Genomic DNA, 24,375 nt, shown 5'->3' on the forward strand with positions numbered 1-24,375 from the left:
TTTCATATTCCGGGCGAGCCTACCAAACAGCAGGTGGTTAACATGATCAAGGGGGGGAGGGGAGGACGGACTTTAATCCCCTCATCTGGCTCTGAAAGCAATGGACACTTAAAACGGAGGCAACAAGCTGTTTGTCTGCAGCTGCTGCTACGTCTGCCCAGCTCTGCTATCTATGCCATAACTACACTTCCCGCAACTCAACAGGTTTGAATTCCTCTCTTCCTTTCCTTTCTTTTTCCATTGTGTTATATCCCGCCCTGGCTGAGGAGAGCTTTATGTTGCTGCAGGGGTTGCTGTCACCAAATTCCAGCAGTCGGCGCACGGCAATTCCCATCACAGTGAACAGATTGCTCTAGAGCGTGGGATGGCAAGCAAAGCGGAAGAAAGAAAAGAGAAAAATATGCAAGGATATAAATGTTGGAGCGAGGCCGTCGGTCAGGCAGGCCAGCGAGATTAGCGACACGGCTAACAAGACGAAGGGGAGGATGAACCGAACTTACAAATGCCAAAGCTTGATGCAACAAATGGCGAAGGAAAGAGATTGAAGGGATGGATGGATCATGGATGGACGGCAAGCGCACAGGAGCAGGAGCATTCAACTTGAGCTGCCAAAGATGTGACTCCTTCTGTCCGTAAGCCATTTACATTTTACTCTATTCTTGGTGGTCACTCACTCGCTCTCTACTGCAGTCCTATTCAACTCCTCTCCATCGTCGTGACTCGCTATCGTCGCCCGTGGTTTCTGGTAAGTGGTGGGAATTAGCGGGACTGGAAACCATAGAAACCAAGGCATGGTTTCTTTCCGGGATTAGAGTGGATGGCATTACTAATATTCGTTTTCTTGTCTCTTCCTTCTTCCAGGGACGAGACGAAGCTCCTTCATTCAACGCTATATATTACGCTACAGTGCTTGGATGGCAGACAAGGAATTTGCCTTTAGCGATTTGGAAATGCTAAAGGCAATTCCAAATTGAATGATTCTCACCTCAACAATTCCAATCATGGTCCGGAGACATAGCTGTGTTGTTCTTTCCAGGCCGCAGTGTGTACACGGAGGGTTGGCGTTCCGGCCAGCCACTGCACCGAAACGCTCCGCCAATCGCAGTACGAGAGCCATATAAGATGTTCTACACTACAGGTACGAGATTGCTTTAGATCTGGTGTCTCCATGCAAGCTAACTCGGGATTTCTATACAAGAAACAAACACAGTGTTCTACGCTACAGGGACAAGATTGTTTTAAATGTGCTAGCTAACTTGTATTGGAAAACTAGATCGAAACACCGTGTTGCTGGGATCCATACACGAAAAGAAAGATGATAGACAGCCTACTAGCATCACGATGGCCACGCCAACCCGAAAACAAATCCTCCCGCACAGATACGGTGGCATCACATTTTTCAGGTACTGTTTTAAAATGTTTTCTCTTGATCTCTTTCTTTCGTGATCAGCTAAAAAAATCGGTTTTTTTCTTGCTTGCTGGAGAATGGCAAAGCTCTTCTGGGGCCTTCGTAGCTTAGGGAGCTATCTACCAGTGGTGGTTATGCTGGTCTTTTCGTCACCAGCAGCATTTACGCTTCCATCTTGACAAGACAAGAGCGCAAGAACAAAAAGGAAAAAAAAATGGTAGACCTCGCAAGAACAGGGGCCTCCTGGCAAGAGACTTCGCACAGGCAGCCTTCCTTAAATGTATCGCTACGGTCGACCGCTGTGAAGTACGCCGGGATTTATCTTTCTCTCCTTGGGGACTCTGGTTTTGAGGAAGATTTCCACCGGCCTCAGGAACGAGTAAGAATCAACGTCCTGTTCTTTTCAGAGGCGAAAAATCTTTCCGGAGGCAAAAGGAGGCGCTTGGAAGTAAGTGGCTTTAAGTCGAGCGCCGTGGCGATGGTAGCCTTCTTTCTAAGCCGGAGTGGCAGGGACGCGTTTATGTTTCCTGCAAATCCAGGAGCTCGAGTGTTATGTATTTCCCGTGTGATTTACAAAGTTGTTAACGTTTTCCTTTCTTGTACGCTCTCGACCATAATCATCTTTGTAGGACGATGAATCTCATTCTCCTAGACAACGCGAGACAAGGGAAATCCAGAGTTAAAAGCGACAGTCCACCGGCAAAAAGAGAACATCGAAGAATCTCTGGCGGAAACTTTGACCCTCCTTTGGAACGTTGCAATGTTGCGATAGAATTTTGGATCCGTCAAGAGTTCTTCCAATTGGAAGCGCTTGACCAAAGAACATATATGTATAACATATTCACAGATAAAACAAGGAGGCCTTACCAAAGTAGCGAACGTCACTCGCTCCAATCGTCTTCCTCGTCTTCACTGTCCGCGAGAGACTGCAAGAGATTAACCATGATTTGAGAACCTCTCCAGTGAAAACAAGAGCAAACCGTAGAAAGAGTACCTGTCTGATCGCGTTTGCTTTCTCCAGGATGGCAGCCACGTTAATGTTTGTGACAAGACGCGGGGTCGTCTCCTTGATTTCCTTCTTCTCTACGATCGTGTGCCGGAGGTTGAAGGACTGTGAAACATGCAGACGAGCGACTTGTAGCTCAGCAAACAAACAACGAGATAGCAGAAGAAAAGAATAGAAAACAGAGAAAGTTCAAGTGCAATCATGTTTACCTGGGAACGGATTTGCTCCAGCAAAACTTCCCGTTCGTCAGGAGCTTTTGGCACACCCGGGACGTCCGACGGCACCCTCTTGAGCTGTGACATATAGCAAACCATCAGCATAGGTACGACGCTTCCCGTGATTGCACGTTACCTTGGTCCTGTCATGCACGGAGATTGCTTGTATCAGAGCATCACCCGGCAAATCTTTCCTGGAGGGTGATGGCGCATCAGCTGGAAAAGTTTCTGGCTCCTCGTCCAGATTGCCTCGTGGTGGTGGGGGTGTCGGGCTGTCATCGACAGGACGAGATGGAGGTGACTTCAAAACCTCTGGTGGATCCACCGACTGCTCTCCTACTGGATGTAGCACGAGTGCCTCTGGCGAGTCCTTTGACGCCGTGAACGACTCCGGGCTCTGTAATGGTATGGATACTTCTGTTCTTACAGGCGACTGAGGTTGAGTTTGAGCAGCTTGAACTGGCGAGGATGCGTCTGGGAACTCCTTTGTCGGGGACGGGCTACGAGGTGGCACGGACACTTCTCGCACGTCGTCTATAGTTCCTGGTGACGAAGGAGCTCGTGGAGATTCTTTAGCATCTGTAGGCCAGTGGGTTTGAGGTGGCACGGATACTTCTTGCAAGTCGTCGATAGTTCCTGGCGACCAAGGAGCTTGTGGAGAATCTCTAGCAGCTGTAGGCGAGTGACTGAGAGGTGGCACGGACACTTCTCGCAAGTCGTCGATAGTTCCTGGCGAGTGGCTTTGAGGTGGCACAGACGCTTCCCGCAAGTCGTCTATAGTTCCTGGCGACCAAGGAGCTTGTGGAGAATCTCTAGCAGCTGTAGGCGAGTGACTGAGAGGTGGCACGGACACTTCTCGCAAGTCGTCGATAGTTCCTGGCGAGTGGCTTTGAGGTGGCACAGACGCTTCCCGCAAGTCGTCAAAAGTTCTTGGTGACGAAGGAGCTTGTGGAGATTCGCTAGCATCTGTAGGCGAGTGACCTTGAGGTGGCAGCGATGATTCTGGCAGGCCGCGAGCTTCTGCCACAGGTCCTGGACCGGGGAGCTGTTCCGTGAGCGGTGAAGCGGGAGCGAACACCGAAACTTCCATAAGCGGTTGACTGTCGTCGAGATGTGACAAATCTTCTCTGGCTGATGCAATTGTAGGCACCTCATTGTCTTCGGCTGGAGGTGGCACCAAGGATTCGTGCACTGTTGCATCGGGACAAGTTTTGTCATCCGGATGAGACAAGCCAGTTGCTGCGAGCGACTGGCTGTCGTCAACGAGTAGCGCTGGAGGTACGTCAGCCACCGTCAACGGGACAGTCCTAGGAGATGTTTCTGGATCACTCGGCTCTTGCGATTCAGCCTCTTCCCGAAACTCATCCATTGTAGACACAGGAATGGCATCAGCTGGATCGTCGTTTGAAATATTTTTGTTGGCCAAGCTTTGCGAGCTTGGATGTTGTTCCAAACTGTCCACGTCGATTGACCGTGACAAGAAGCTGGAAGGTTGTGAAGGTGGCTCCGGATCCGGCAAGTGTAAATCTGGAAGTGGCTTGTCGACTAACGTTTCTGGCTGTGAGGAAATCCTGTCGATGGTATCCTCCAGTGGCTGAGGCTCCGGCGAGTCTACAGCTTGGAATGGAGAAGTCTCTGACGCCACCAATACTTGTGGAGGAGGCTCATGCGCTGAAGCGAGATGATCACCAGCGCCAACTTCCAAGCTTGGAGGCTCGCGTTGGAATAGTCCGCTGTCCCTTGGCATGAACAACGAAGTCCGCCACCTTAGTGGAGGCAGTGGAGGTAGCGGTGGCATTTCTTCCGGCATTGGAGACGGCATCGACTGGGACGTTGGAGAACTCGGCGCCAGTATCGTTGCAACTTCGCTTTCAAGGCTGTCTGCCGATTTAGCGGGTGACAGGACGCCGAAAACTGGAGACCTTGGGGAGGAGCTCAAAGATTCCTCCGACTTGTCAGACGTGTTGTCTTCCGCTGCCCATATAGCATCACCATCGCTCTTTGAGGTGTCAAAAGCTTGCAACTTCGGAGAGGCTTGTTGACTTGTGGGACGTTCGATTTCCTCCAGCTGACGACTGCTGGAAATAGTGCTTTCAGCGTGTTGTTGATGCTCTTCCACGTCTTGCTTATCCATTTGGCGATCGAGATCCACCTCGTTGTCGTCATCGGAGTCCACCTTATGATTGCCGATTTCGTTTCCTTGCGCTTTACTATCCGAGGGAAGACTGTGTACCAGTTCGTCCTCGTGTTGTTGCGCACTTAAATCGTGAAGTCGAGATAAAAGCTGCTGGTTTACGTCCACCGTGGAACCTTCACGTTCATCTGACTCTTTCCCATCTTTGCTGAGATCTCTTTCTGCCTCGTTCTGTTGTTGAATTTCCAGCTTTCCATCTCCACTTGGAGCAGTAGACCCCGCAGGTGTCCAATGTAGTTCCGATGCTGCTTCTGAATGACCATTTCTCATTGAGTCGTCATCTGCCGAGTACCCATCGTGCATGGAGTAAAGTTCCTCGACCTCCAATTCATTATTGGGGGTGTTGTTCTCGTCGGAAAACGCACTGAACCTGGATGAGATTTCCTCGCTGAAAAAGTTTTCCTGGCTGCTTGCAGACTCGAAAACATCCATGGGACTGCTCGCTTGCAAGCTTTCGTTTCGTTCAAGGGCGGGAGCTGCTTTTGTTTGAACGTTTTCCAAACCGATGATATGCTGCTCAGGTTCATCCTCTTGGATAGCATTACTATCACGACTGTGCCCTGAAACCGCCTGCTCTGCCACCTCTGTCGCACGGTAAACCTCGGCTGATTCCTCTCTCGAAATTTCAGCTTCTCTAACCAGAAAACTAGCTGATTCTTCCCGAGTCACTGTTTCAGTCTGGCGCGGAGCATCAGAAGTATCAGCAATTTCATGAACGTTGGCTTTGGTTTCAGATAGACGTTCTTCATGATCGTCTGCTTCGTCTTCTCTTTTCTCGTTGTCTTCAATGGTTCCCTCGTCATCAGATGCAAGCAATGGCTCGAATTCAACTTCCTTCTTTGTGTCCCCATTATCTCCAATGACTTGAATAACTTCGACATCGAACGGTTCCTCGTCTTCCAGCTCCGAGGTAATCTTCTGCTCTTCAGTTTCTTCAGCCTTCTGCTTGTCCACTTCTGCGTCAGAAATTTCTGTGGACTCGAGAGCAGCTCCTTCGTCGTCAGGGCTCTCTTCGATGTAGTCCTTGTCCGATGCCAAAGCTGCTTCATCCACTATATCATCACGTTCATTCACGTCTCTTTCGTTGCTGGTACGAGATGCCGCTTTCGCCGGTGAGGTTGCTCTGTTTACATCTTCGACAACGCCAGAGCTATCCTGATGAAGCTCAAGTAGCTTCTTTTCTTCATTTTCCAATTCCAAGACGTCGTTCATATATGTGGTTCTTGATTCAACTTCAAAATCCTCCTCCTCTGGATATTCCAGCCTGTTCTCATCCTCAGGTGGCAGATCTTTCTCTGGATACTCCCCTTCATCGTCCGTCAAATCTCTGTCTTCATATTCCAGCCTCAAGTCTTCAGAAATGTTTGGATGGTCGGGTACTTCATCTGGCCTATCAACATCCACCTTCGCATCGTTTTCTACGTTCATTACTTCGTAACTTAGTTGAACGTTCTCGTGATGAACAGGAGATCGAGGCTCTACTGAAATCGGTGTTAAGTCGAGGCTGTACTTGGACTCAGCTTCTGTCTCTGAATCGATTGCCAAGTTTCTAGCATCTTCGAAAGGAGCGTCTTCGTCATTCTCTGCCTTCTTAGTTCTCACCACCTTGGATTGTCTAAAATTTGAAAGCCTCCGCTTCTCTCTTGGTTCAGAATCTGTCTCGGATTCCATGGTCGTCATGGCATCCAAAAATTGCTCTGTGTCACTTGCAGCATCATCGACTTTTTCTTCCTTCCTCGTCGCAGTATCTCCCTCTATTGTCTTGCTGCTGCTCTCTTTAAAGATCCGATCTTCTTCCTCTTTATCCGCCGCAGCCACAGGCTTTGATACTGATTTTCTTACTGACATGGGGGACTTGCCGCTTAGGCTGACTGTGCTTTCCTTCGAGCTCTGCTGTGATCCGCCCAGAAAAGTGACAAATGGAAACGGCTTGCTGGATGGGTCGCTCTCTACGGCCATGTTCGTCAAGGGAGTGGTGGCGCTTTCAGATAGGCCATCGACACTAGAGACGCTTATAGTTGAGTATCGCGCCCTGTTAAATACCATGTTAAAATTCTCATAGATCGAAGATGAAGGCGAGATACCTCGGGTGCTGAAACTGGACAGGGGGAGGCCTCGAGTCTTTTACCTCCCCTTCCTTCCGACGTCGAGGTTTCTTCACATGCAAACGCAAAAATGTTTCAAAACTTCGAGATTTCCATAAAATACTTACTTTGCTTCTTCGAGCTTTTTTGTCTTGTTGTGCCTTCTCCGCTTTCATAATTTCGGAGCTCGCCCATTCCATCTTAAAAAACGATGGATCCGTGTACCGCTTCAGGCAAGCTCCAACACCACCGACATCAAACCTGGAAGACGAAGAAGAGATCGTGCGTCAAATTCTAACTTATACCGAGTCACGAAGTCTAGATCTGATTTGCATACTTGTCCAAGAGAAAAAGCCTCGGAGGACCCCGACATTCCTCGTAAGAACTCCTGATAAAGCGAGGCAAGTCGCCTTGCGTGCAAAGGTTTTGATCGTTTCGAATGCTTGCATGCCAGTCAAGACCTGCCAATCCAATCCAGTTTCCACCTTTCGAGCTATAGAAAACAAAAGGAGAGAACTCGGGAGTACCTGGAGCGTAAGGAAACTGGAGAGGATTCGTCTTTCTAGATAGTATAGCCTTCTCCAACGCAGGCAATTCTCCTTCCAGCTGACTAACACGCACGACGAGGTCATGGCTCCTGGAAGCAGTCGTCATGACGGCTTCATGGAGCTCGTGGAACACATCCGCCGCAAACCTGGAGAGAAAATTCACAAAAAAAGTGGTCAGTCCGAGAAGAGCCGAGAGAAAGAACTCTTACTCTGCTAGATCTCCAAGTTGCCTCACAATGCCGACGAGGCTGACCATGGAGACGCCCTCGAGGATCGCCTCCGGGTCATTTTTCGGTGCCGACCTGTAGAGCTCTCGATTGGCGAGCTCATACTCACTACGGAGCTCATATCTCACTAGCGGCATCGTCTACACCAGCAGCAGCCTCATCAAGATCTATCCCACCGAAATTTCCACCTGAAAGATTCCAATGCGCTGCCGCGCTGCCGCTCACTGGCCAATTCTCGCCAGCTCCAATGCAGCGCTCGCTGTCGCCGACCAGAGTCAGCACCCGTGACGAAAACCTGCACGGACTAGGGCCACTGGAGCGGGCAAAGACGAATTACCGGAAGAGCGCGGCCTGGAATCCACATTTTTCCGCAGCGATCCGGCGAATTGAGGCAGCCGCGGTCGAAATCCATGATCTCTCCAGCGCCTTCTTGAGAGATCGCGCAAGAACTGACGTTCCATGGCGAGAGAAAGACAGAGAGAGATGACACACAGCTGGAGTTAGCTGAAAACCCCCCCACAGTAGGAAGACGGGACGGAATATCCCACGCATGCCGCTAGCAGCCCTAGAATCGACGGCGCAGCGTCGCTGATCGTACGTCAGTCGCGTCAGCTTTTACAAAACAAAACCGCAGAGAATATTCCAAACGTACCAGGAAAACTTAGTACGGAGGAGACTATGATCAAGAACATACACTATTGCCTCGATGGCGACTACCACTGTATGATTGCCAGTCACTAAAAAAATTATACAATACAACCTTGCGAGCGTTCGAAGAAAAAATCTCTCTAGCCATGCGAGTAGGATTGTGACGTCCATCGGTTGGTTTTATAGCCAAAGAGAGTTTAGAGATCGATCTTTCCTTCCAGCACAGTGTGTTCTTCGCTTAGAAATCGATCAATCTTTTGGAAGAAAACTCCGGCTCCCGGCTTACGATCCAAACGAGCTCCTCCGGACGAGCAAGCAAGTCATGGTTGTGGAGTGTCCCACGACCCCGGAGAGCGTGCACAGCACGTAGTCGGGCTTGTGGAACGTCAAGTTGAGCTGATCGTCGCAAAGCCGGAGATTCGACGCGTCGAGCAAGACGTGCCAGGAGTTCCTCTGCGCTTCCGAGACCCAGTGGAGCGAGTTCCTGGTGCCACCATTCTCCGCCGCCGGGAACGCGAACAATCCCTTCAAGTTTGGGCTCTGCTGCTTGCTCTTCCTCCGGAAGTTTTGGCTGAGCTGCGAGCCGGCTATCCTGAGGTTGAGCCAGTTCGATGGAGCGACGATCACCTTGGCCTCCTTGTACGATGCAAACTCTCGGATCCAGTCCACCTCCTCGCTCAGCACCGTCATGAAGTTCATGTAGCGGCAAAACGGATAGCTCTCCCCGACCATCATCATGGATTCCTTGAGGCTGGATGTGAAAACCACCAGGTAGTCCTCGTCCGTGACCCCGAGATGCCTGAGCAGCGTGTTCCTGGCGTGGATCTCCGGGATGGAGCTCAGGCTGTCGGTGTAAGTGGCGATGGAGGTGGCCTTTTGAGTGAGGATGTCTAGCAGCCGCGATTGCTCCAGAGGCATTTTTTTCACTCCCCATTCTTTTGCCTGGCCGGCGGAGGGAGATTTCCTCTTGAACTCGTCCGGGCCTGCTGCTCCTGGAGTGTTTCTGCCGTTCTCGTCAATGTACTCCTGATCTTCTGTCAAGACTGGGAGATTTCTGGCGTCCCCGGCTTTCGCGAAAAACTCTGGATACCGGGCCTTTACATATTGCTCCACGTATTGCATCTCCGTGGGAGTGATCGGACTTGACCACCTTAGATCCAGCCCGTGGAGAGAAGACATGGCTTCGGCGACCATGTAAGGTGGAATAACAAGCTGTAAAGGTTCAAAGAGTGAGAAAGAATTAAAAATTCCTCACTAGAACAAGAAAGATAGAAATGTCAACCAAGCAACTCAAGCACGAGAAATAAAGGCGGAAAAAGCACAGCATTGTCACTTGTCAAGTCACGAAGAACAAGAAACAATGATGGAATCGTGCGAAAAAGAAGCAAATCCACCATACAAATGCCCAAGCTGGGATTTTCTTCCAAGCACGAGAAGGAAAGCAAAGAAAATGGTCTCTAGATTTGCAAAATCGCTTACCTTGGGTTCTCCATCGCCCCCGCTTGTGGACATTTCCCAACCCTAGGCCGCAAACACTGTTGCTGGAAATTTTGCCCAGTTTTCTCGCCTCGATCGCGCTTGATGGCGCTCAATCCACCGATTCTAGCTACCTCAGACACCGATCCCGCAAGAAAATCGAGATATCTCCGCGATGGGATCTCTCTCTCGCGCTTCCAAGCCGCCAGGCCGCCTTGGCGCTGCCCAGATGAAGACAATGCCCGGAACACGTGGCACCTAGTCATCCTTAAAGGAGAATCTTTTGTGCCGCGTGGCATCCACCTGTCCCTACGCGGCAAATTTTATTTTAAACCGACGGCGGCATCTCAACCGTCGATCTTTCTATCTTAGACCGTTGATTCTCACGGCCTCCACGAACGCTTCCAGGTTCTTGTGGGAGCTCCCGCCCTCCATCACACACCGTCGTGCCGCCTCGCGGAGCTCCCTCGCCCTAATTCGCAGCTCCATGCCGTCCTCGCCGGTCATGAATCGTGTCACGACGCGCTCGATCTCTTCTCGCCCCACGATTGCATCGCCATCGCCATCGTCATCGCCGCGCCGCTGGAGCTTGCATCCCACGCCCCAGTCCTTCACAGCGCGCTTGCAATTTAGGTTTTGCTCCGCGATGCAAGGTAGCCCGATGATCGGCACGCCCATGGCGATGCTCTCGATCGTCGAATTCCAGCCGCAGTGGGACAGGAATCCGCCCACCGAGGGGTGGAAGAGCACCTGGAGCTGGGGCGCCCACTGCACGACGAGCCCTAGCTGTCGAGTCCTCTCCACGAAGCCCTCCAGATCGAAGCTCCCGAGATGGCTGCCGGGCCGGATCACCCACAGGAATGGCTGCCGGCTCGATTCGATCCCCGCGGCCAGCTCCAGCATCTCGGCGGAGCTCATCACCGCCAAGCTCCCGAAGGAGACGTAGAGGACTGACGAGGGGGATTGCTTGTCCAGCCAATTCACGCAGCGCTCGTCCTCGATCCACAGCCCATTCCCAGACCCCAGATCGTCGCCGCCCAGCCCCAGGAACGCCGATGGAAGCAGAGGACCCACTGGCGAGAAATTCCTCCTCTTCTTCTTCGCAGCGCTGGTGGGATCATCGTTGATCGCTTGCTGGATCGCGTCCAGCGCATCGGGCTCCAGATCCTGGAAGGTGTTGCCGAGGATCCAGTACGCATCGCAGAGCCGCCGCGTCCTCGCGTAGCGCTTCTCAAACCCTGGATCGTGTGAACTGTAGCGCTGGAGAATAGACGGTAGGTCCTTGGGATGGAGCGGCGCTACGCCGTCGATAAAGGCGATCGTGTGGCTGTCATCGTCCAGCACCGACGCATCTGTCAAGAACAGAGCACAGCACACGGTCGATCGAATCCGACCAAATTCTCGCGAATCTCACCTCGAATTGGAGCGTACCCTCGCGTGCGGAGCTCCAGGAGATGGAAATTGAGCAGGCAGTACTCGGTGGACGACGCCCAGAGCGCCGCTCGCGGTATCCCAAATCGATCCGCGACGTCCTGGCTCCACCCCAGGAACGCATCCGAGAGGATGCAATCCACTCCCCGGCCGCGATCCAGCAGGCCCTGTAGCAGCGCCACGAACGGCCGCTCCATGGCGTCCGCCGCGACGAGCGATCGCTGGAGGGCGTCGTCGCCGCCGGCGCCAGCGCCCCCCTGGTGGGCGGATGGATCCTCCTCGTCGTCGGCCAGCGCGAGCATGGCGATGTCGAGCCCCTGCTCGAGCGCGGCGCCGCGCGATCGAGCGAGGCGGTCGTGGTTGGTCTGGGTGTTGACGAGCGAGATGGAGAGGCCCAGCGATGCCAAGCGCTTGCAGAGATGGATCATGGGATTGATGTGGCCCTGCATTGGGTACGCGAGCGCCACGACGTGAGGCTTTCGCGATGGATCCTTTGCTCCTCGCGCGCCGCCGCCATCGTCTTCCTCCTCGCGAAGGATCGTCTCCATTTCTCTGCCTGCGCGAGACAATCACCTGCTTGCGCCGCGACCCAAGTTATCGATTGCTGCCCCGGAGCGACCCATCTCCTCGGATTGCGCGAATTCGATCGTCCCCCCGCCGCGTTCCCTCCCGGGCGAGATCACAACAAGGAGCAGGGGTGAAAGTGGCACGCAGTAAACGCAAATGTGGAGGTGGCAGCCAGAGAGAGTACTTGGGAATCTGGGAATTATTCCAAACACATGAGTGGTCAAATGGATACACTTCCACGTTGCATTCGATTGATTGCAATATTCCAAAACTTCTTCTGTTTGGAAGTTAGAAAAAGAAACCAAAAATAACAAAAACCAAGAGAAAAAACACAAAGAGATCATAGAATGACCATCTTGATCTTGAGTTTTCCAACGAGCTTACACCAAAACAATCCATCCACAAACGATACAAACTCTCTACGGGAAGCCGATCTCGTGCGCACCAAACTGCGATTGCTGGTGATGCTGCTGCTGATGGTGGTGATGGTATAAACCGATGGGATGATCTCTGCCAGGAATCCATCGCGCATCCAATCCAGCACCAGCACCACCGCCACCACCACCAGCGGCGGCGGCGATTTCTCCCGCGACGAGAAAGCCAGCATCGTTGGGAGGTGGAAAGCCGAGGAAGGCGCCAGGCGTCGCGAGAGGAGGAGGATGTCCGAAACTCATTGGCGGAGCGCTGTGACCCGGTGGAAGATGCAAGCTGGCCAGCGGGGGGAGTGGCGGCTGCTGGTTGGAGCCATTTGGAGGGAAGAAGCTGTGAGGCCGCTGCTGCTGCTTGGAACTGTACAAGAGGTGGTGGTGAAGATCATGGTGGCCGAAAGCGGCGGCCGACGATGGTGGCGGAGCAAAGCCTCCTCCCTGGTGGAAGTGATGAGCGTGAAGCTGCTGCTGCTGCTGCTCAAACAGTGCCTGCTGCTGTTGTCGAGAGAATGATGGTCTCGCCGCTCGGGAGTATCCGGCACTCGCTTCGCCGTTCGCTTGCTGCTTTGCCTGGATCGATGCTCTCGAGCCTTGCGACGCCAAGGCCTGCTGGAGCTGCTGGAGCTGCAGCGCGGACGACTTCTGGTTGATCAGCGGAGGAGAGTGCGACCTGTAGAGGTTTGCTGGAGTAGTCACTGCTGGGCTTCCTCCTCCGTTGCTGGACGTGTCAAGCGGGTTCTCTGGCCGTTCGTTGGACGAGTTTTCCTGGGAGCCACTGTCCTTCGCCACCCCGAGGAAAGGATCGTTTGCCTTGCTGCTGCGCTGCTTCATGGCCTTCTTGAACTTGAGGAAATCGTTGAAGACGCCACTGTCAAGCTCCTCCGAAGGCTGTTTCCGGAGCTCCTGTCCCGGCGAAGTGTCGGCGATGACGTGCTGAGAGTTTCCGGAGCTCTTCTCCGGCACTTCTGGCTGCTTGTTCCAGGTTGGCCAGCTCGGGTGATGACTGTTGGTGTTCATGTACATCCCATCCAGTACCTCTGACGCAGCGTTCGATTTTTCAGGAACTGTGGCAGCGTTCTTCGGCAAAAGATGATTGTTCGTCTCGCTCGCCACCTTTGCGGAAAGCGGCGCATCAGTCGACCGGAGTTCCATCATAAACGACATGCCAAACAGTGCTTCTAGCGTTGCGGCACCAGACTCTTTTCCATCCCTGGCTTCACGCTGTCCATCACACGGTTTAGCTTCCACTGGAGGTGCCTTGTGTTCGTTGTCGGGCTTCAAGGATGCCTTTTGCAGTAGAGACAGTAAATGTCGCGAAGCATCCGTATCCGCTTCTTTCGCAACCGAATGTCCCCAGTTGTCGTTCAATTGCTCATTGTGCGTTTCAGTTTTTGCCTCGGCCAGTAGTGATTGCTCTATATCCTCACATGTAAGGAACGTGCTGGAGCTTCCATGGTGATCCGAACCCGCACCATTGTCGAAACCTTTCTCGATGTCCTCAAGTGACGGGCCGACTGGCATGGGTAGGATCAGCCCGTGCTGAACAACCTCAGACGATGGTTTCATCCCGGAGCTTTTAAGAGCAGGAGACCGTGGACTCTGGCCACCATCTTTTGATGTACTCCCAGCAGAACCAAACAAGGACAGGAATTCCATGGTAGAGTTATCATCTGCTCCAAACTCAATGAGAACATGCGAAAATGTGAAAGGAAAGAGTACCTTCAAAGCTGAACAGATGAGCAAACTTCGATGACGTCCTGGTTAGGCGCGCATCCACTTTCTCAGTCTGCACAGAAAATCAGACGCTGCATTGAATTTATAACTTGACTACCACCTGGGGGCTGGAGGAAGGAACTGTCACGGCACCAGTGCTGTTTGAGATTTTTCCATTGCCAGAATCATTAGTAAGCGCGAAGGATTCGGCTTCCGTTAACGAGATGGCAATTGCGAGTGGATCGACAGCACCAGATGATTGCTGAAGCGGTATAACGTCGCCACCGATAGCCTTTTCTTCTTTAGTCTGGATGCCTTAAGAGCATCAGAAACCAGATATAGGACTGAAGCTTTACCTCTTCGTTGTTCTGCTCCTTTCTGGCGCTCGTCTTTTTACTAAAGCCAGGAGGTACCAAAGGCCGCGATCCTTGTTTCGCATTCTGCTCTACTGGTAGTACTTTAGTATCGTCGTCACGTTTCTTTTCCTCCTGACGTTTCCTCTCCTGTTGTTGCTCCTTTCGCATCGACTCGAACGACTCTGCAAGTTTAAGTTGAGACAAGAATGAGCGTAAATACGAAGGTCCAGCAAATTACCTCGTCTTTTGCGCTCTTCCTCTTCTCTATCCTCAGTAGAAATTTTCTCTCCGAAAGTTTCACCATCAATAGCGTCTAGATCATTCCGATATCCACCAGAAAACTGATCCAAGGCAATTCAGCTTGGAAAGAGAACACAAAATCGTCAAACATCTTACTTTGTTGGGACGCGTATCATTGGCATTGTTCCGAGACCCTCTGCCACCTCCAACGAAGCGGTCGGAACCTCCAGGATAAGCCCCACGTAGACCGCCACCACTTCCAAGTAAACCATCGTGCTCAGAGGCAGCTCCATCCCAGTGTCGCCCACCCCTCTCCCTCTCCCGATCAATAGAGCTACGATGATCCCACCTAGTCTGACCCGGTCCTTGTCGACTAGCACTAGTACGAAACGGACTTGAAAAAGAAGATCCTTCCTCGTCATAAGCTTTCCTCCTAGCCGGACCCTGAGAAAGAAGCCCCCCTCCATTCCCAGAGTTCCTATTTCGCCACTCAGGAACATCGTGACCAAAGTCACGATCTCGACGGTGTAAGAACTTGGTTCCAGGAGAAACCCCACTGTCCACTAAGTCGGGTGAGGGGGAGTCTCTGCAGACACCTTCCACAAACTTTAGCCCAGATGCTTGACAACAGCAGTAAGACACATACTAACCTTCTCACTGCTGGATCGAGATCATTCGGTGGTCGCCGGCAATTCTCACTGTCCGCAAAGGACAGAAGAAACTCCCTAGTGTAGCGTTTCATCCTTCTAGCTAAATGCTAGTCAACTATAAACGCAATTTCTTGGTGTTGATAAAGTGCGTATGACACCCTTCCACATAAAACGCAGGCGCATGCACTTGGTGGTACTTACAAAGACCGAAAAACAAAAAACAAAGAAGAGAACACACACACGGGCTATACAAAAGAGCAAGCAGAAAAAAAGAAGAGAAAAAAAAAAAAAACGCGCAGAGGCAGTGAAGAAAAGGGACAGTGACTTAGATCGGGATGCTCTAAAACAGATCCATCACAATTCGAGCGGCGGCAGCACACAGGCTATATGTACAAAATTTCTTCCTTTACACGCGACCGACTCATTTCGCCCGCTGCATTCACCGCTCTCGGGAAAGAAACCTAAACCCTATCGGAGAAATCTGACCTGGGGCGATCGCAGCGAGCGCTGGCAAGCGGGCATCCTCGCAGCGCAAGCTGCTCCAAAACGATCGGAGCGATTCTCGCTCCCTCCTCCATTTCCCCCTCCTAAAAACTCACTCCCCACTAGCTTGCCCTAAATATCAAAACCATGTGGAAACAACAATGTAGGCGTATTCCATCCGTGCAGGAATATGCTTGGAATTTCTTAGAAACGATTTGAAATTTAGGGCGGGTTTTAAAGAGGGGGTTTTATTTTGGCGATGGCGTCGTGGTGCTGTGGAGCGGTCTCCAATCTCGGTAGCGGCGGCTATGGCGTGGCGTCTCACAATACGAGGATCCGGGGCGGCTCTTTGCGGTGCGCTGCCGCCGGTCGCGATGACGATGGAGGGAAGTCAGGTATGCGTGATCGCTCGGTTGGAAATATCGTAAATCCTGTGTGGTTCTTGATCAAGAATCCAAGCCCTGGCAATCTCGAGCGGCCGCATTCACGCTCGCGGCGACAGTTCTTGCGACGGGTATGAATGCCGGGGCGGAGCTGAATAAATTCGAGGCCGAATCTCGAGGGGAGTTTGGCATAGGATCAGCAGCGCAATTTGGCTCGGCAGATTTAAGGTAAATGTTAGTGAAATATTTTCTCTTCGATGCTTATCTTCGTTTCATATCTTAGGCAGACAAGCCACGCAAACGAGAATTTCAGGTAAGAACTTAATACCATCGCTAGATTCTATGGAACTTTGGATGAGCAGGAGAGCAAATTTTACATCGGCTGATATGAGAGAAGCGGACTTCAGTGGGAGCACATTCAACGGTGGCTATCTCGAGAAGGCTGTTGCATATCGCACGAATTTTAGCGGTACACTCAATGGAAAGAGTTTGTAGATCGCTCTGTGAGCATGAACTGTTCCTTTGCCAGGTGCGGATTTGAGCGACACTCTTATGGACCGGATGGTAATTGAGCGACACTAGATTTTCACTCACGAGTTCTGACATTTCATTTCTTTTTTACCAGGTGCTCAACGAAGCAGACTTGACCAATGCACTCCTCGTCAGAGCCGTTCTTACCCGCAGTGATCTTGGTGGTGCCAAAATCGAGGGTGCCGACTTCAGTGATGCTGTCCTAGATCTTGCACAAAAACAAGTGAGTTATCCTTTTTGTTGTTATCGTTGTTTCATGTTTCTTTGTGTTCTCGAGTTCTGCCAGGCTTTGTGTAAATACGCGAACGGAGTGAATCCGGTCACCGGCATGGACACGCGAAAAAGCCTTGGCTGCGGGAACGCTCGGCGAAATGCCTACGGTACACCGTCCGCTCCAATCTTGAGTGCCCCACCCGAGAGGCTTCTCGACAAGGATGGATTCTGTGACGACGCGACTGGCAAGTGTGCAAGAACACCTTAAACGCTTGGGTAAGTTTTTCTTTTGGGTATAGGGTTTAAGTCATGTTTGTGAGACGACAGTGCGGCGTCTTTCACAGGCAATGGAGATGTATGCATAGCTGCAATGCCGGTGCCGGGGCGCTATCGGATACACGTGAAGGGCATAATTCAGGGATTGTGGGTGAGTCGTTTGCCAAGGTAACGAGTTTTCTCAATACAAAAGAGCTAGCTTTGGATTTCTTCTCGTGGGCTGCTCTTCGGCAGCCACAATGTCTTGAGGATGAGAGGTTTTGGTGTCTTCCAGATCTAAGGATGCTTCTGGAAGAAAGCTATGGCCGAAAAAGTGAACCGCACTGCTTTGCAAGCTTGCAAAATGGTTTCGAGCTCCGCATTGCCGTTTGGGAAGGCGATGCGTCAACGGCTTTCAGGGTCCTCAGAGGTGAAGCGTCTGCAATGCTGAAAAGAATGTCTATTCAGCTAGACAAGCCAGCAGTAACATCCTTTACGACTATCACGGAAAACATTTGCAAGGCAGGCAAGTTTCACAAAGGCTATTGGCTGCTTAATCATCTGCTATGTTCCGGGAAGCAGGATATGGGAATTTCTATCGTGAAGTGCCTTCTCACTATTTTCCGGCTAGTGAAAGCGCTTGAGCAGTTCAGTCTTATGATCGATACAGGGTGCACTTTTGACAGAGAAGCATCTCGTCTCGTCATCAACAAGATGTGCAAGGCCAACAAGGTGGATGATGCGATGAAAGTTTTGAAAGTGGCGAACAAGCTGCATGGTCCAGACATGGTTTCGTTCAACACAGTAGTTCGGGGACTGGCTGCATCGGACAGGATACAGGAAGCTATGGACTTTTTCGGGAGGGAAGGCATAACTCCAAGCTCCAGCACTTACAACATTATCATCGAAGTTTTTCTTGAGCAGAACAGACTCAATGAAGCGTTTGATATCTACCAGGAAGCTGTTGATAACGGGCAAGTTCGGAGCATCGGTTCGGCCTTGGCAATGTTGTTTCAAGGGCTCGTCTGGGGTCACAGGTTCAGGGAAGCGCTGGAACTTTTGGAAACATACGTTGACATCGGTGGTGTTCCTACAGCAGCAATGAACGCCGATATAGTATTGTGTCTCTGCCACGTTGGGAAGCTGGACGAAGCACTGGAGCTTTTCCACAGTCTGGTATCAGATGGTTGCGGCTTACCGGCAGATTTGCTCGTCCGCGAGCTGTCCAAAGCGGGACGAGCTGAGGAGTGCTTAAAGGTGGTGAAGCTGATGCTTGACAGGCAGCAGCTGCGGGAGCGCCACCTTGTCAACATTACGATCGACAGCCTTTGCAAGTCAGACATGATCGACAAGGCCGAATCGTGGTTCCAGGAGCTTAAGGATTTTCGTGGCCTTGTCAATACCGTCAGCTATAACATCTTGATCAACGCGTTTTGCAAGACGAAACGCATAGACGAGGCCATCCAGCTCTTCGGAGAAATGAAGGCACCGGGCTGTGCTCCTTCTACTTCCACCTATAACACACTGATTGGAGGCTTGTGTCGAGTGGAAAGGCTCGGAGAAGCTCAGCAGTTCTACGAGCGTCTTCTTTCCTCTGGTGCTGGAGCCAGTTTCATCACGTACAACATTTTGGTCGACGGCTTCTGCAAAGCAGACCGAGTTCCTGAAGCTGTGGAGCTGCTGAACGAGCTCGTGGCACGAGGTGGTGTGGTGACGAGTGCTCCTTACAACTGCATCATCGACACTCTTTTCAAGAAGGGGAAAACTCAGGAGGCCGAGCTTTTCTTCAACAGGATGGAGAAAGATGGAGTCCGACCTCAGGAGGTTACGTTCACAGTTCTTATTGATGGCCTGTGCAAGGCGAACCGGGTTGCTCGAGCAAAAGAGATCTTCTTCAGCTACCTTGAAAGCGGAGGCAGTCCCTCGGTCGTTATTTGCAGCTGCCTCATGGACGGGTTTTGCAAGTACGGAGGCGTGGACGAGGCCTGGAGGATTTTCGAGCTCATGACCAACAGAGGCTGCACTCCCAACGATGTTAGCTGCAATATCCTCATCAACGGGCTTTGCAAGGCCAAGAGGCTCTCTCAAGCCCGAGAAGTTTTCGAGGAGGTGGTGAAGAGGCAGGCAAAGCCGGACGTGGTTACTTACAGCACCTTCATGGACGGGCTTTGCAGAGCACACAGAGTCGATCAAGCCAGACAAGTTCTCTGCATGCTCGTTGACAAAGGCGGCACGCCGGACGTGGTGATGTACACGGCTTTGATCTCGGGGCTGTGCTCTCTCGGCAGGCTGGACGAGGCCCGCAAAGTTTTCGAGGTGGACATGAGAGCTGCTGGATGCGCTCCCAATAACTTCACGTGCAACGTTCTTGTCAACGGGTTTGGACTTGCCGGGAGACTTGACGAAGCTCGTGAGCTTTTCCAGAGGTTTGTCGAGAGGGGTGTCCAACCCGACTGTCGCACCTTCTCGGCCATGGCAAACAACACGGCGAAAACCGAAGGCTGGGATATTTACTCGTGGAACGAATGGATAACTGGAAAGTGGGATTGAGAGCTTGCAGGTAAGCCGAATGCTTGCTTACGTGGTGCTCGCTTAGGTCGGGATAAAGAGATATGGCGCTGATGCTTTACGCTTCTACTTCTTCCGCCTTCAAGAATCTCTCGCAACAGGACAATTGTGCTGTAAGTCTCTATATCACTTTGCTTGTGATTCAGTTTCTCACTGCCCCATTTCTTTTGTTCCCTTCAGAAACAAGCGGACGTTGCGAGCCGGACGAAGATGTGCCTTCAAATGCTCCCAGAAGGTCAGCTCCCAAAGCTAAGTTTTCCTTCTTAACTTTGAGCAATCAGTTTACAGAGAAGACTTGTGTAAGGCATCGCCGGGAATTTATAGCCGGATTTTTTGTGCCTATGCTACTGGGAGTTGGAGCTGCTGACGCAGAATTTGCAGATAGTACGAGTTTTCATTCTTTGCTTTCATTTTCTAACGCTGCTCTTTATGGTTTTCCAGTGCCCGCTCTAAGAGGAAAGGACTACGGGAAGACGAAGATGCGCTATCCGGATTTCAAAGAAACTTCATCCGGTCTGCAGTTTAAGGTAGTGCAGAAGAATTTTTTGCATGAAGTCGCTCTCGACGACGATTTCTTTCAGGATCTAAAGATGGGAACAGGTCCCATTCCAAAGCCTGGTGAAACTGTAGTGGTAAGCGATCTTCTATCTGAAACCTTCAACTGGACTTGTAAAGCTCTCAATGAACTTTCTCAGGTGGACTGGGCTGGCTACACGATTGGTTACTACGGTCGCATTTTCGAAGCACGGAACAAAGCCAAGGGAGGATCTTTTGAGGTACATAGTTTTTGATATGATCCGTGGACAACGTTTACTGGTTTTCCAGGGAAACGAGAAAGAGCTCTTTCGATTCAAAGTCGGAAGGAGCGAGGTACTAAATCTCTAGCCTTGAAAACCAGAGTTCCATGACTCGTTCCAAACTTCTAGGTAATCCCCGCGTTTGAAGAGGCTGTAGCATCCATGTCCGTGGGTGGAGTGAGAAGGTACCTTGATCTTACTTGCGAGCTTGTTTGACGAGATTTTTCGATCAACAGGATAATCGTCCCACCGGAGCTGGGGTATCCCGAGAACGATTACAACAAGAAGGAACCCAAGCCAACCACATTCTCTGTAAGCTCAACTACTTCGATTGATACAGTAATCAATGCTTCAATCTCTCCAGGGACAAAGGGCGCTGGATTTCGTGCTCAAGAACCAGGGACTCATAGACAAGACACTTTTGTTTGATATCGAGCTCTTAAAATTCGTTCCTTCTTAGTACATCTTCTTCCCTTGTGCGCGGCACTGCCCGTTTACCGCCACTATACCTCATGGGATCGAAAAGTCTTGTGCATCGTACCGCGCGGCACTGCCCGAGCTCACCGCGCGCATGTAAAAGAGAGGCATATTCTATGGCATCCGCAGGCCGGCAGCCCGCCCAAATTTAATTCAAATTCTGTCGAGGTTTTGTTTCGACGGCCCTCAACAAAGCTCTCGAGCGAGCTTGCGGCGATGGCGGCGATGGCGGATCAAGAACTGGCGCTCTTCCTCAGCGGCAATGCCGGCATTCGCAGGGATCCGCCTCCACAGCTGCCCGGTCGCAGGGAAAATTGCGAGAATCTGCTCCGTCTTGCCGCGGTTGCATGCGCTCTGAATTCGCCGAGCCTGGCCGCCGCGATCCACCTCCACAAGAAGCGGCAGCGCGCTCCCAGGGCGAGGGATGCTACTCGCATCCAGCGGACGGCCGCCGTGGTTCTTGGGGTTCTATCGGACAGCGAGGACTTGCTCCCCACCGAGAAGATCATCCGGGAGCTTCTCGGCAATAATCCCGACACCAGCAAGGCGCTTCGGCTGTAAATCATTCTCCCCTCTCTTCTATCAATCTTCTTCCGTTCTTGATGGATCTCCTCGTCTTTCCAGGCTGCTGAAGCAAAAAAAGATCCAGCGTGTCGGGAGCGGCGGAAGAACATGCCCATTCCGATATTACAGCATCTAGATCGGATCGATCGAGAGGTGGAGAGAGGTATTTTGTGATCGAGAGCGTCGATTTCTTGGATCACGGCATCACTGGTACTGTTATCTGAGGTAGAACTCCTGGATCGCTCTCAAATCTAGGGAAATTTTCACAGCATTGCTATGCAGGAATTGAGCGCTTCTTGGTCTTCGCAAAAAGGAATCCCCAATCGCGGCATCCAGGCGACGAGGACGATCAACACATCGTTGGCCATTCTCTCTCTCCATGAATCTCAAAATCATCCATCACTTCTTTCCAGAAAGCATCGGCTCTCTCCTTTACCCCCAAATCATCACATGGCAAGATGCCCGGTCTGGGAATCTCCTGTTCTTCCTATCGATCGATCGATTCCAGGCATCCACGGGCAAATCTCCAGCGGCACTCGCGATCATAGCACAGCGACGCCATTCTCCTTGACAGTGTTCAGCACGATCTCAAGCTTCTCTTGCAGCCTCTCGTTCTTCCTGGGCACATACGTCACAGCGTACACATCCGCCTCCATTGCCCTCTCCGCGATGAGCTTGCCGATCACCTCGCAGGCGCTGGCGCTGGTGAGCGATGGCAGCGAAGCTCTCAGATCCTTGGCGTTGGTCGTCGCCACGGCCACCGTCTTGCTCGTCACGCGGTGGACGATCTTGGCGTTCACGTAGCGCGAGGAGATGTAGACATCGATCGAGAAGGGCCTCATGTACTTCTCCGTTGCGCGCTTCCAGGATTTGCGATTCTTGCCGGGCTCGCCGGATGATTTGCCCGTCCATCCCCCGGCTTGGATGATCATCGACGATCGCTGGAAATCCAGAGAAATCTCGATTCAGGCAAGATATTTCATCGATCTCTCACCTTGTGCTTGGTTCTTGGCAGGAATAGCTCCTGGTAGAGAGGATTCGAGGGAAATGCTTGAGACAACAGCATTGCTCCTCAGAGTTTAGGGCTCTACCTAAAAGCCCGCCATGGCGTCTCTGGGATTGGCGGGAGCGCCCGCCGCGGCGGAGTGTACGTATGGAGGGCGCAATGCGCAGTGGCTCTCGCAGGAGCTCCCTCGTCTTCTCTCAATGCAGGTATGGATCGATCTGTCACACGTATTGTTTTGTGATTTCTCTCGCAGAGAAATCTTCCTGGCAATGGTCTTGTTCTTAGCCGTGGATCGTGGTCTTGGGATTGTCACGAGGCTTGCCACTATCAGTTTCGAGGGGTTATGAGGTCACTGGCTAGCATTTTTCTCTCTTGGTTTGTATTGTTTTGGTTTATTTCCTCGAAGGTTTTCTAACATGACGAGACGCCATGAGCTCTTCATTGCCGAGACCCAAGGGAAGCTCCAGCTCCTCTCGCGAGGCTCAGTCGAGTCGATCAAAACGAAGCTCAAGGTTCGCATTGTTTTGATAAATCTCAACTTCTATTCTGTAGCTTTTCATGGCAGATTCTTTCCAGACATCCAGGAAACAAGCCAGAGGCAAGGAACGATCGCTACTGGCCTGCTTACATTACTAGAGCTGGAGAAAGCACGTCGATAGAGGTGTGTGTGTGTAACGTTTTTCGTGATTTCTCTCAGGTACTGAATTCGTTCATGAATAAATAGGTGGTGGTCGATGTCGAATCGCACAGTCCTTTGCTCCTCTCGGATTTGCAGGCACGTACCTTTGACGTTCATTGTTGTAAGCTGATGAAACAATATGCAGGCTGTTTGCGTCGAGATGGAGTATGTTTGTTATGGTCCTCATGGACGGACAAATCATTCTCAACACGTCGTTCTTCCAACGCACTACCCCGATTCGCCTTCCAAGGCTTCGTAAGCAAGCTCCGAGTCTCATCACAGTTTTCTAATCTACTTTTGCTTTTAAGGGAGGCGTTGAAGATACAGCCGATCTACACACATCTTCTGTGCCATCTAGATGATCCTCTGGAGGTTCTTAAAAGGTGAGATACCTTTGACATGGTTAGTTTTTCTTTTCTTTTTTTCCCCCTGATCATGTACGCTGCAAAAGAAAAGATACGCGCTTCCATACGTCAAGCCGGGCGATGTCATTGCCATAGGAGAGACGCCACTTGCCATAATGCAAGGTAACTGTATGGAAAATAACGAGCTGACATCCTTTCAGGGCGTTACCGTCATCCTACAAGCTTGCAACCAGGCCTTCTTGCAAAGCTGGTGTGTCGTCTCTTCCATCCAACATCGTCCCTCGCTACCGCATGTGGTATGCAGGTAAATAAGCTTTCCTTTCCTAGTACATTACGCTTATTTCGGATAATCATAGGCTTTGATTGACATATCTGGGAAGCTCAGGATTGTCTTTGCGGTCGTCATTGCAGTTATTGCAAGGTAAGCAAAAATCGAATCATTCTTGACGATATTACGCGTTGCAGAACATTCGTAGACTATTTGGGCAGCGAGGCATGTTCTACCGACTAGCCGGGCCACAGGTACGACTCTGTGATTTTCATGCATGTTACTTCAGATTTTATTTTGCAGGCTAGGCTGATCGATGATGTTACCGGAACTCTCCCACCTTACGATCAATTCATAACACTTGGGCCGGTACAGTTTTTGCGAGATATTTTCTTCTCAAGATTTCTTCTTTGACCCTGTTTTCCTGAAGGTTCACACTAAAGCCACCGTGGATGCTCTCAAAGCTAAAACAGGTAATCGTGTGAGATGGATTGTCTAGCATTGTCTAGCTTACCTTCGCAGGATGTGAAGTGGCTGTCGTGGACGTGAACGATTTGAAGAAAGTCCAAATACTAGCCGTATGTAAATGGATGCT

General features: G+C 51.3%; 9 protein-coding genes and 1 long non-coding RNA gene across 14 annotated transcripts; 5 read left to right on the plus strand and 5 right to left on the minus strand.

Annotated features, from left to right (window-relative positions):
* Positions 1-126: 126 nt before the first annotated feature.
* Positions 127-2,004, plus strand: LOC9652244. The gene is made up of 5 exons (XR_002991253.1): positions 127-204; positions 288-632; positions 691-745; positions 862-1,403; positions 1,495-2,004. It is a non-coding gene; the product is annotated as an uncharacterized LOC9652244 (long non-coding RNA).
* LOC9652143 (SCAR-like protein 1) lies at positions 1,943-8,231 on the minus strand. 2 transcript variants are annotated; one of them, XM_024666700.1, is made up of 10 exons: positions 7,665-8,231; positions 7,435-7,601; positions 7,245-7,368; positions 7,036-7,168; positions 6,908-6,978; positions 2,766-6,855; positions 2,624-2,707; positions 2,403-2,519; positions 2,276-2,334; positions 1,943-2,218 (listed from the first exon to the last, which is right to left on the minus strand). In XM_024666700.1, exons 1-9 carry the CDS (start codon positions 7,817-7,819, stop codon positions 2,290-2,292), a joined length of 4,986 nt encoding a protein of 1,661 aa, XP_024522468.1. In that variant the 5' UTR covers positions 7,820-8,231; the 3' UTR covers positions 1,943-2,218; positions 2,276-2,289. The 2 variants fall into 2 exon arrangements, with proteins under 2 accessions (XP_024522468.1, XP_024522467.1); XM_024666699.1 differs by having other exon boundaries at positions 2,155-2,334; positions 7,665-7,941; positions 8,020-8,231.
* Positions 8,232-8,488: 257 nt separating this feature from the next.
* Positions 8,489-9,981, minus strand: LOC9652245. Its single transcript, XM_002993006.2, has 2 exons — positions 9,810-9,981; positions 8,489-9,542 (listed from the first exon to the last, which is right to left on the minus strand). The coding sequence occupies exons 1-2, from the start codon at positions 9,840-9,842 to the stop codon at positions 8,613-8,615; spliced, it is 963 nt and encodes a 320-aa protein (XP_002993052.2). The 5' UTR covers positions 9,843-9,981; the 3' UTR covers positions 8,489-8,612.
* Positions 9,982-10,074: 93 nt separating this feature from the next.
* LOC9652246 (7-deoxyloganetin glucosyltransferase) lies at positions 10,075-12,044 on the minus strand. The gene is made up of 2 exons (XM_002993007.2): positions 11,221-12,044; positions 10,075-11,158 (listed from the first exon to the last, which is right to left on the minus strand). The coding sequence occupies exons 1-2, from the start codon at positions 11,783-11,785 to the stop codon at positions 10,170-10,172; spliced, it is 1,554 nt and encodes a 517-aa protein (XP_002993053.1). The 5' UTR covers positions 11,786-12,044; the 3' UTR covers positions 10,075-10,169.
* Positions 12,045-12,132: 88 nt separating this feature from the next.
* Positions 12,133-15,791, minus strand: LOC9652247. Of its 2 annotated transcripts, none has more exons than XM_002993008.2 (7): positions 15,192-15,791; positions 14,698-15,127; positions 14,540-14,642; positions 14,302-14,483; positions 14,067-14,252; positions 13,952-14,018; positions 12,133-13,902 (listed from the first exon to the last, which is right to left on the minus strand). In XM_002993008.2, exons 1-7 carry the CDS (start codon positions 15,281-15,283, stop codon positions 12,224-12,226), a joined length of 2,739 nt encoding a protein of 912 aa, XP_002993054.1. In that variant the 5' UTR covers positions 15,284-15,791; the 3' UTR covers positions 12,133-12,223. The 2 variants fall into 2 exon arrangements, with proteins under 2 accessions (XP_002993054.1, XP_024522506.1); XM_024666738.1 differs by having other exon boundaries at positions 14,064-14,252.
* A 134-nt stretch (positions 15,792-15,925) lies between these two features.
* On the plus strand, positions 15,926-17,269 carry LOC9652248 (thylakoid lumenal protein TL20.3, chloroplastic). Of its 2 annotated transcripts, none has more exons than XM_002992979.2 (8): positions 15,926-16,069; positions 16,126-16,285; positions 16,341-16,370; positions 16,420-16,526; positions 16,587-16,621; positions 16,683-16,811; positions 16,875-17,077; positions 17,146-17,269. In XM_002992979.2, the coding sequence occupies exons 1-7, from the start codon at positions 15,934-15,936 to the stop codon at positions 17,067-17,069; spliced, it is 792 nt and encodes a 263-aa protein (XP_002993025.2). In that variant the 5' UTR covers positions 15,926-15,933; the 3' UTR covers positions 17,070-17,077; positions 17,146-17,269. The 2 variants fall into 2 exon arrangements, with proteins under 2 accessions (XP_002993025.2, XP_024522511.1); XM_024666743.1 differs by having other exon boundaries at positions 17,129-17,243.
* Positions 17,111-19,606, plus strand: LOC112343378 (putative pentatricopeptide repeat-containing protein At3g16710, mitochondrial). Its single transcript, XM_024666719.1, has one exon. It carries the CDS (start codon positions 17,111-17,113, stop codon positions 19,604-19,606), a length of 2,496 nt encoding a protein of 831 aa, XP_024522487.1.
* On the plus strand, positions 19,578-20,883 carry LOC9652144 (peptidyl-prolyl cis-trans isomerase FKBP19, chloroplastic). Its single transcript, XM_002992980.2, has 10 exons — positions 19,578-19,737; positions 19,805-19,859; positions 19,913-20,008; positions 20,066-20,151; positions 20,206-20,256; positions 20,320-20,400; positions 20,450-20,494; positions 20,551-20,606; positions 20,658-20,733; positions 20,786-20,883. The coding sequence occupies exons 1-10, from the start codon at positions 19,669-19,671 to the stop codon at positions 20,879-20,881; spliced, it is 711 nt and encodes a 236-aa protein (XP_002993026.1). The 5' UTR covers positions 19,578-19,668; the 3' UTR covers positions 20,882-20,883.
* An 856-nt stretch (positions 20,884-21,739) lies between these two features.
* Positions 21,740-22,560, minus strand: LOC9652145 (50S ribosomal protein L18). Its single transcript, XM_002993009.2, has 2 exons — positions 22,457-22,560; positions 21,740-22,403 (listed from the first exon to the last, which is right to left on the minus strand). Exons 1-2 carry the CDS (start codon positions 22,526-22,528, stop codon positions 22,005-22,007), a joined length of 471 nt encoding a protein of 156 aa, XP_002993055.2. The 5' UTR covers positions 22,529-22,560; the 3' UTR covers positions 21,740-22,004.
* Positions 22,556-24,232, plus strand: LOC112343386. 2 transcript variants are annotated; one of them, XM_024666741.1, is made up of 13 exons: positions 22,556-22,674; positions 22,722-22,816; positions 22,875-22,980; positions 23,034-23,129; positions 23,193-23,243; positions 23,293-23,402; positions 23,456-23,530; positions 23,604-23,674; positions 23,713-23,816; positions 23,869-23,933; positions 23,978-24,034; positions 24,084-24,149; positions 24,211-24,232. In XM_024666741.1, exons 1-11 carry the CDS (start codon positions 22,567-22,569, stop codon positions 24,021-24,023), a joined length of 927 nt encoding a protein of 308 aa, XP_024522509.1. In that variant the 5' UTR covers positions 22,556-22,566; the 3' UTR covers positions 24,024-24,034; positions 24,084-24,149; positions 24,211-24,232. The 2 variants fall into 2 exon arrangements, with proteins under 2 accessions (XP_024522509.1, XP_024522510.1); XM_024666742.1 differs by lacking the exons at positions 23,604-23,674; positions 24,084-24,149; positions 24,211-24,232 and having other exon boundaries at positions 23,989-24,023.
* The last annotated feature ends 143 nt before the right edge of the window (positions 24,233-24,375 follow it).

Source organism: Selaginella moellendorffii, unplaced genomic scaffold (assembly GCF_000143415.4).
Source record: "Selaginella moellendorffii unplaced genomic scaffold, v1.0 SELMOscaffold_147, whole genome shotgun sequence".
In the NCBI taxonomy this organism is placed as follows: domain Eukaryota; kingdom Viridiplantae; phylum Streptophyta; class Lycopodiopsida; order Selaginellales; family Selaginellaceae; genus Selaginella; species Selaginella moellendorffii.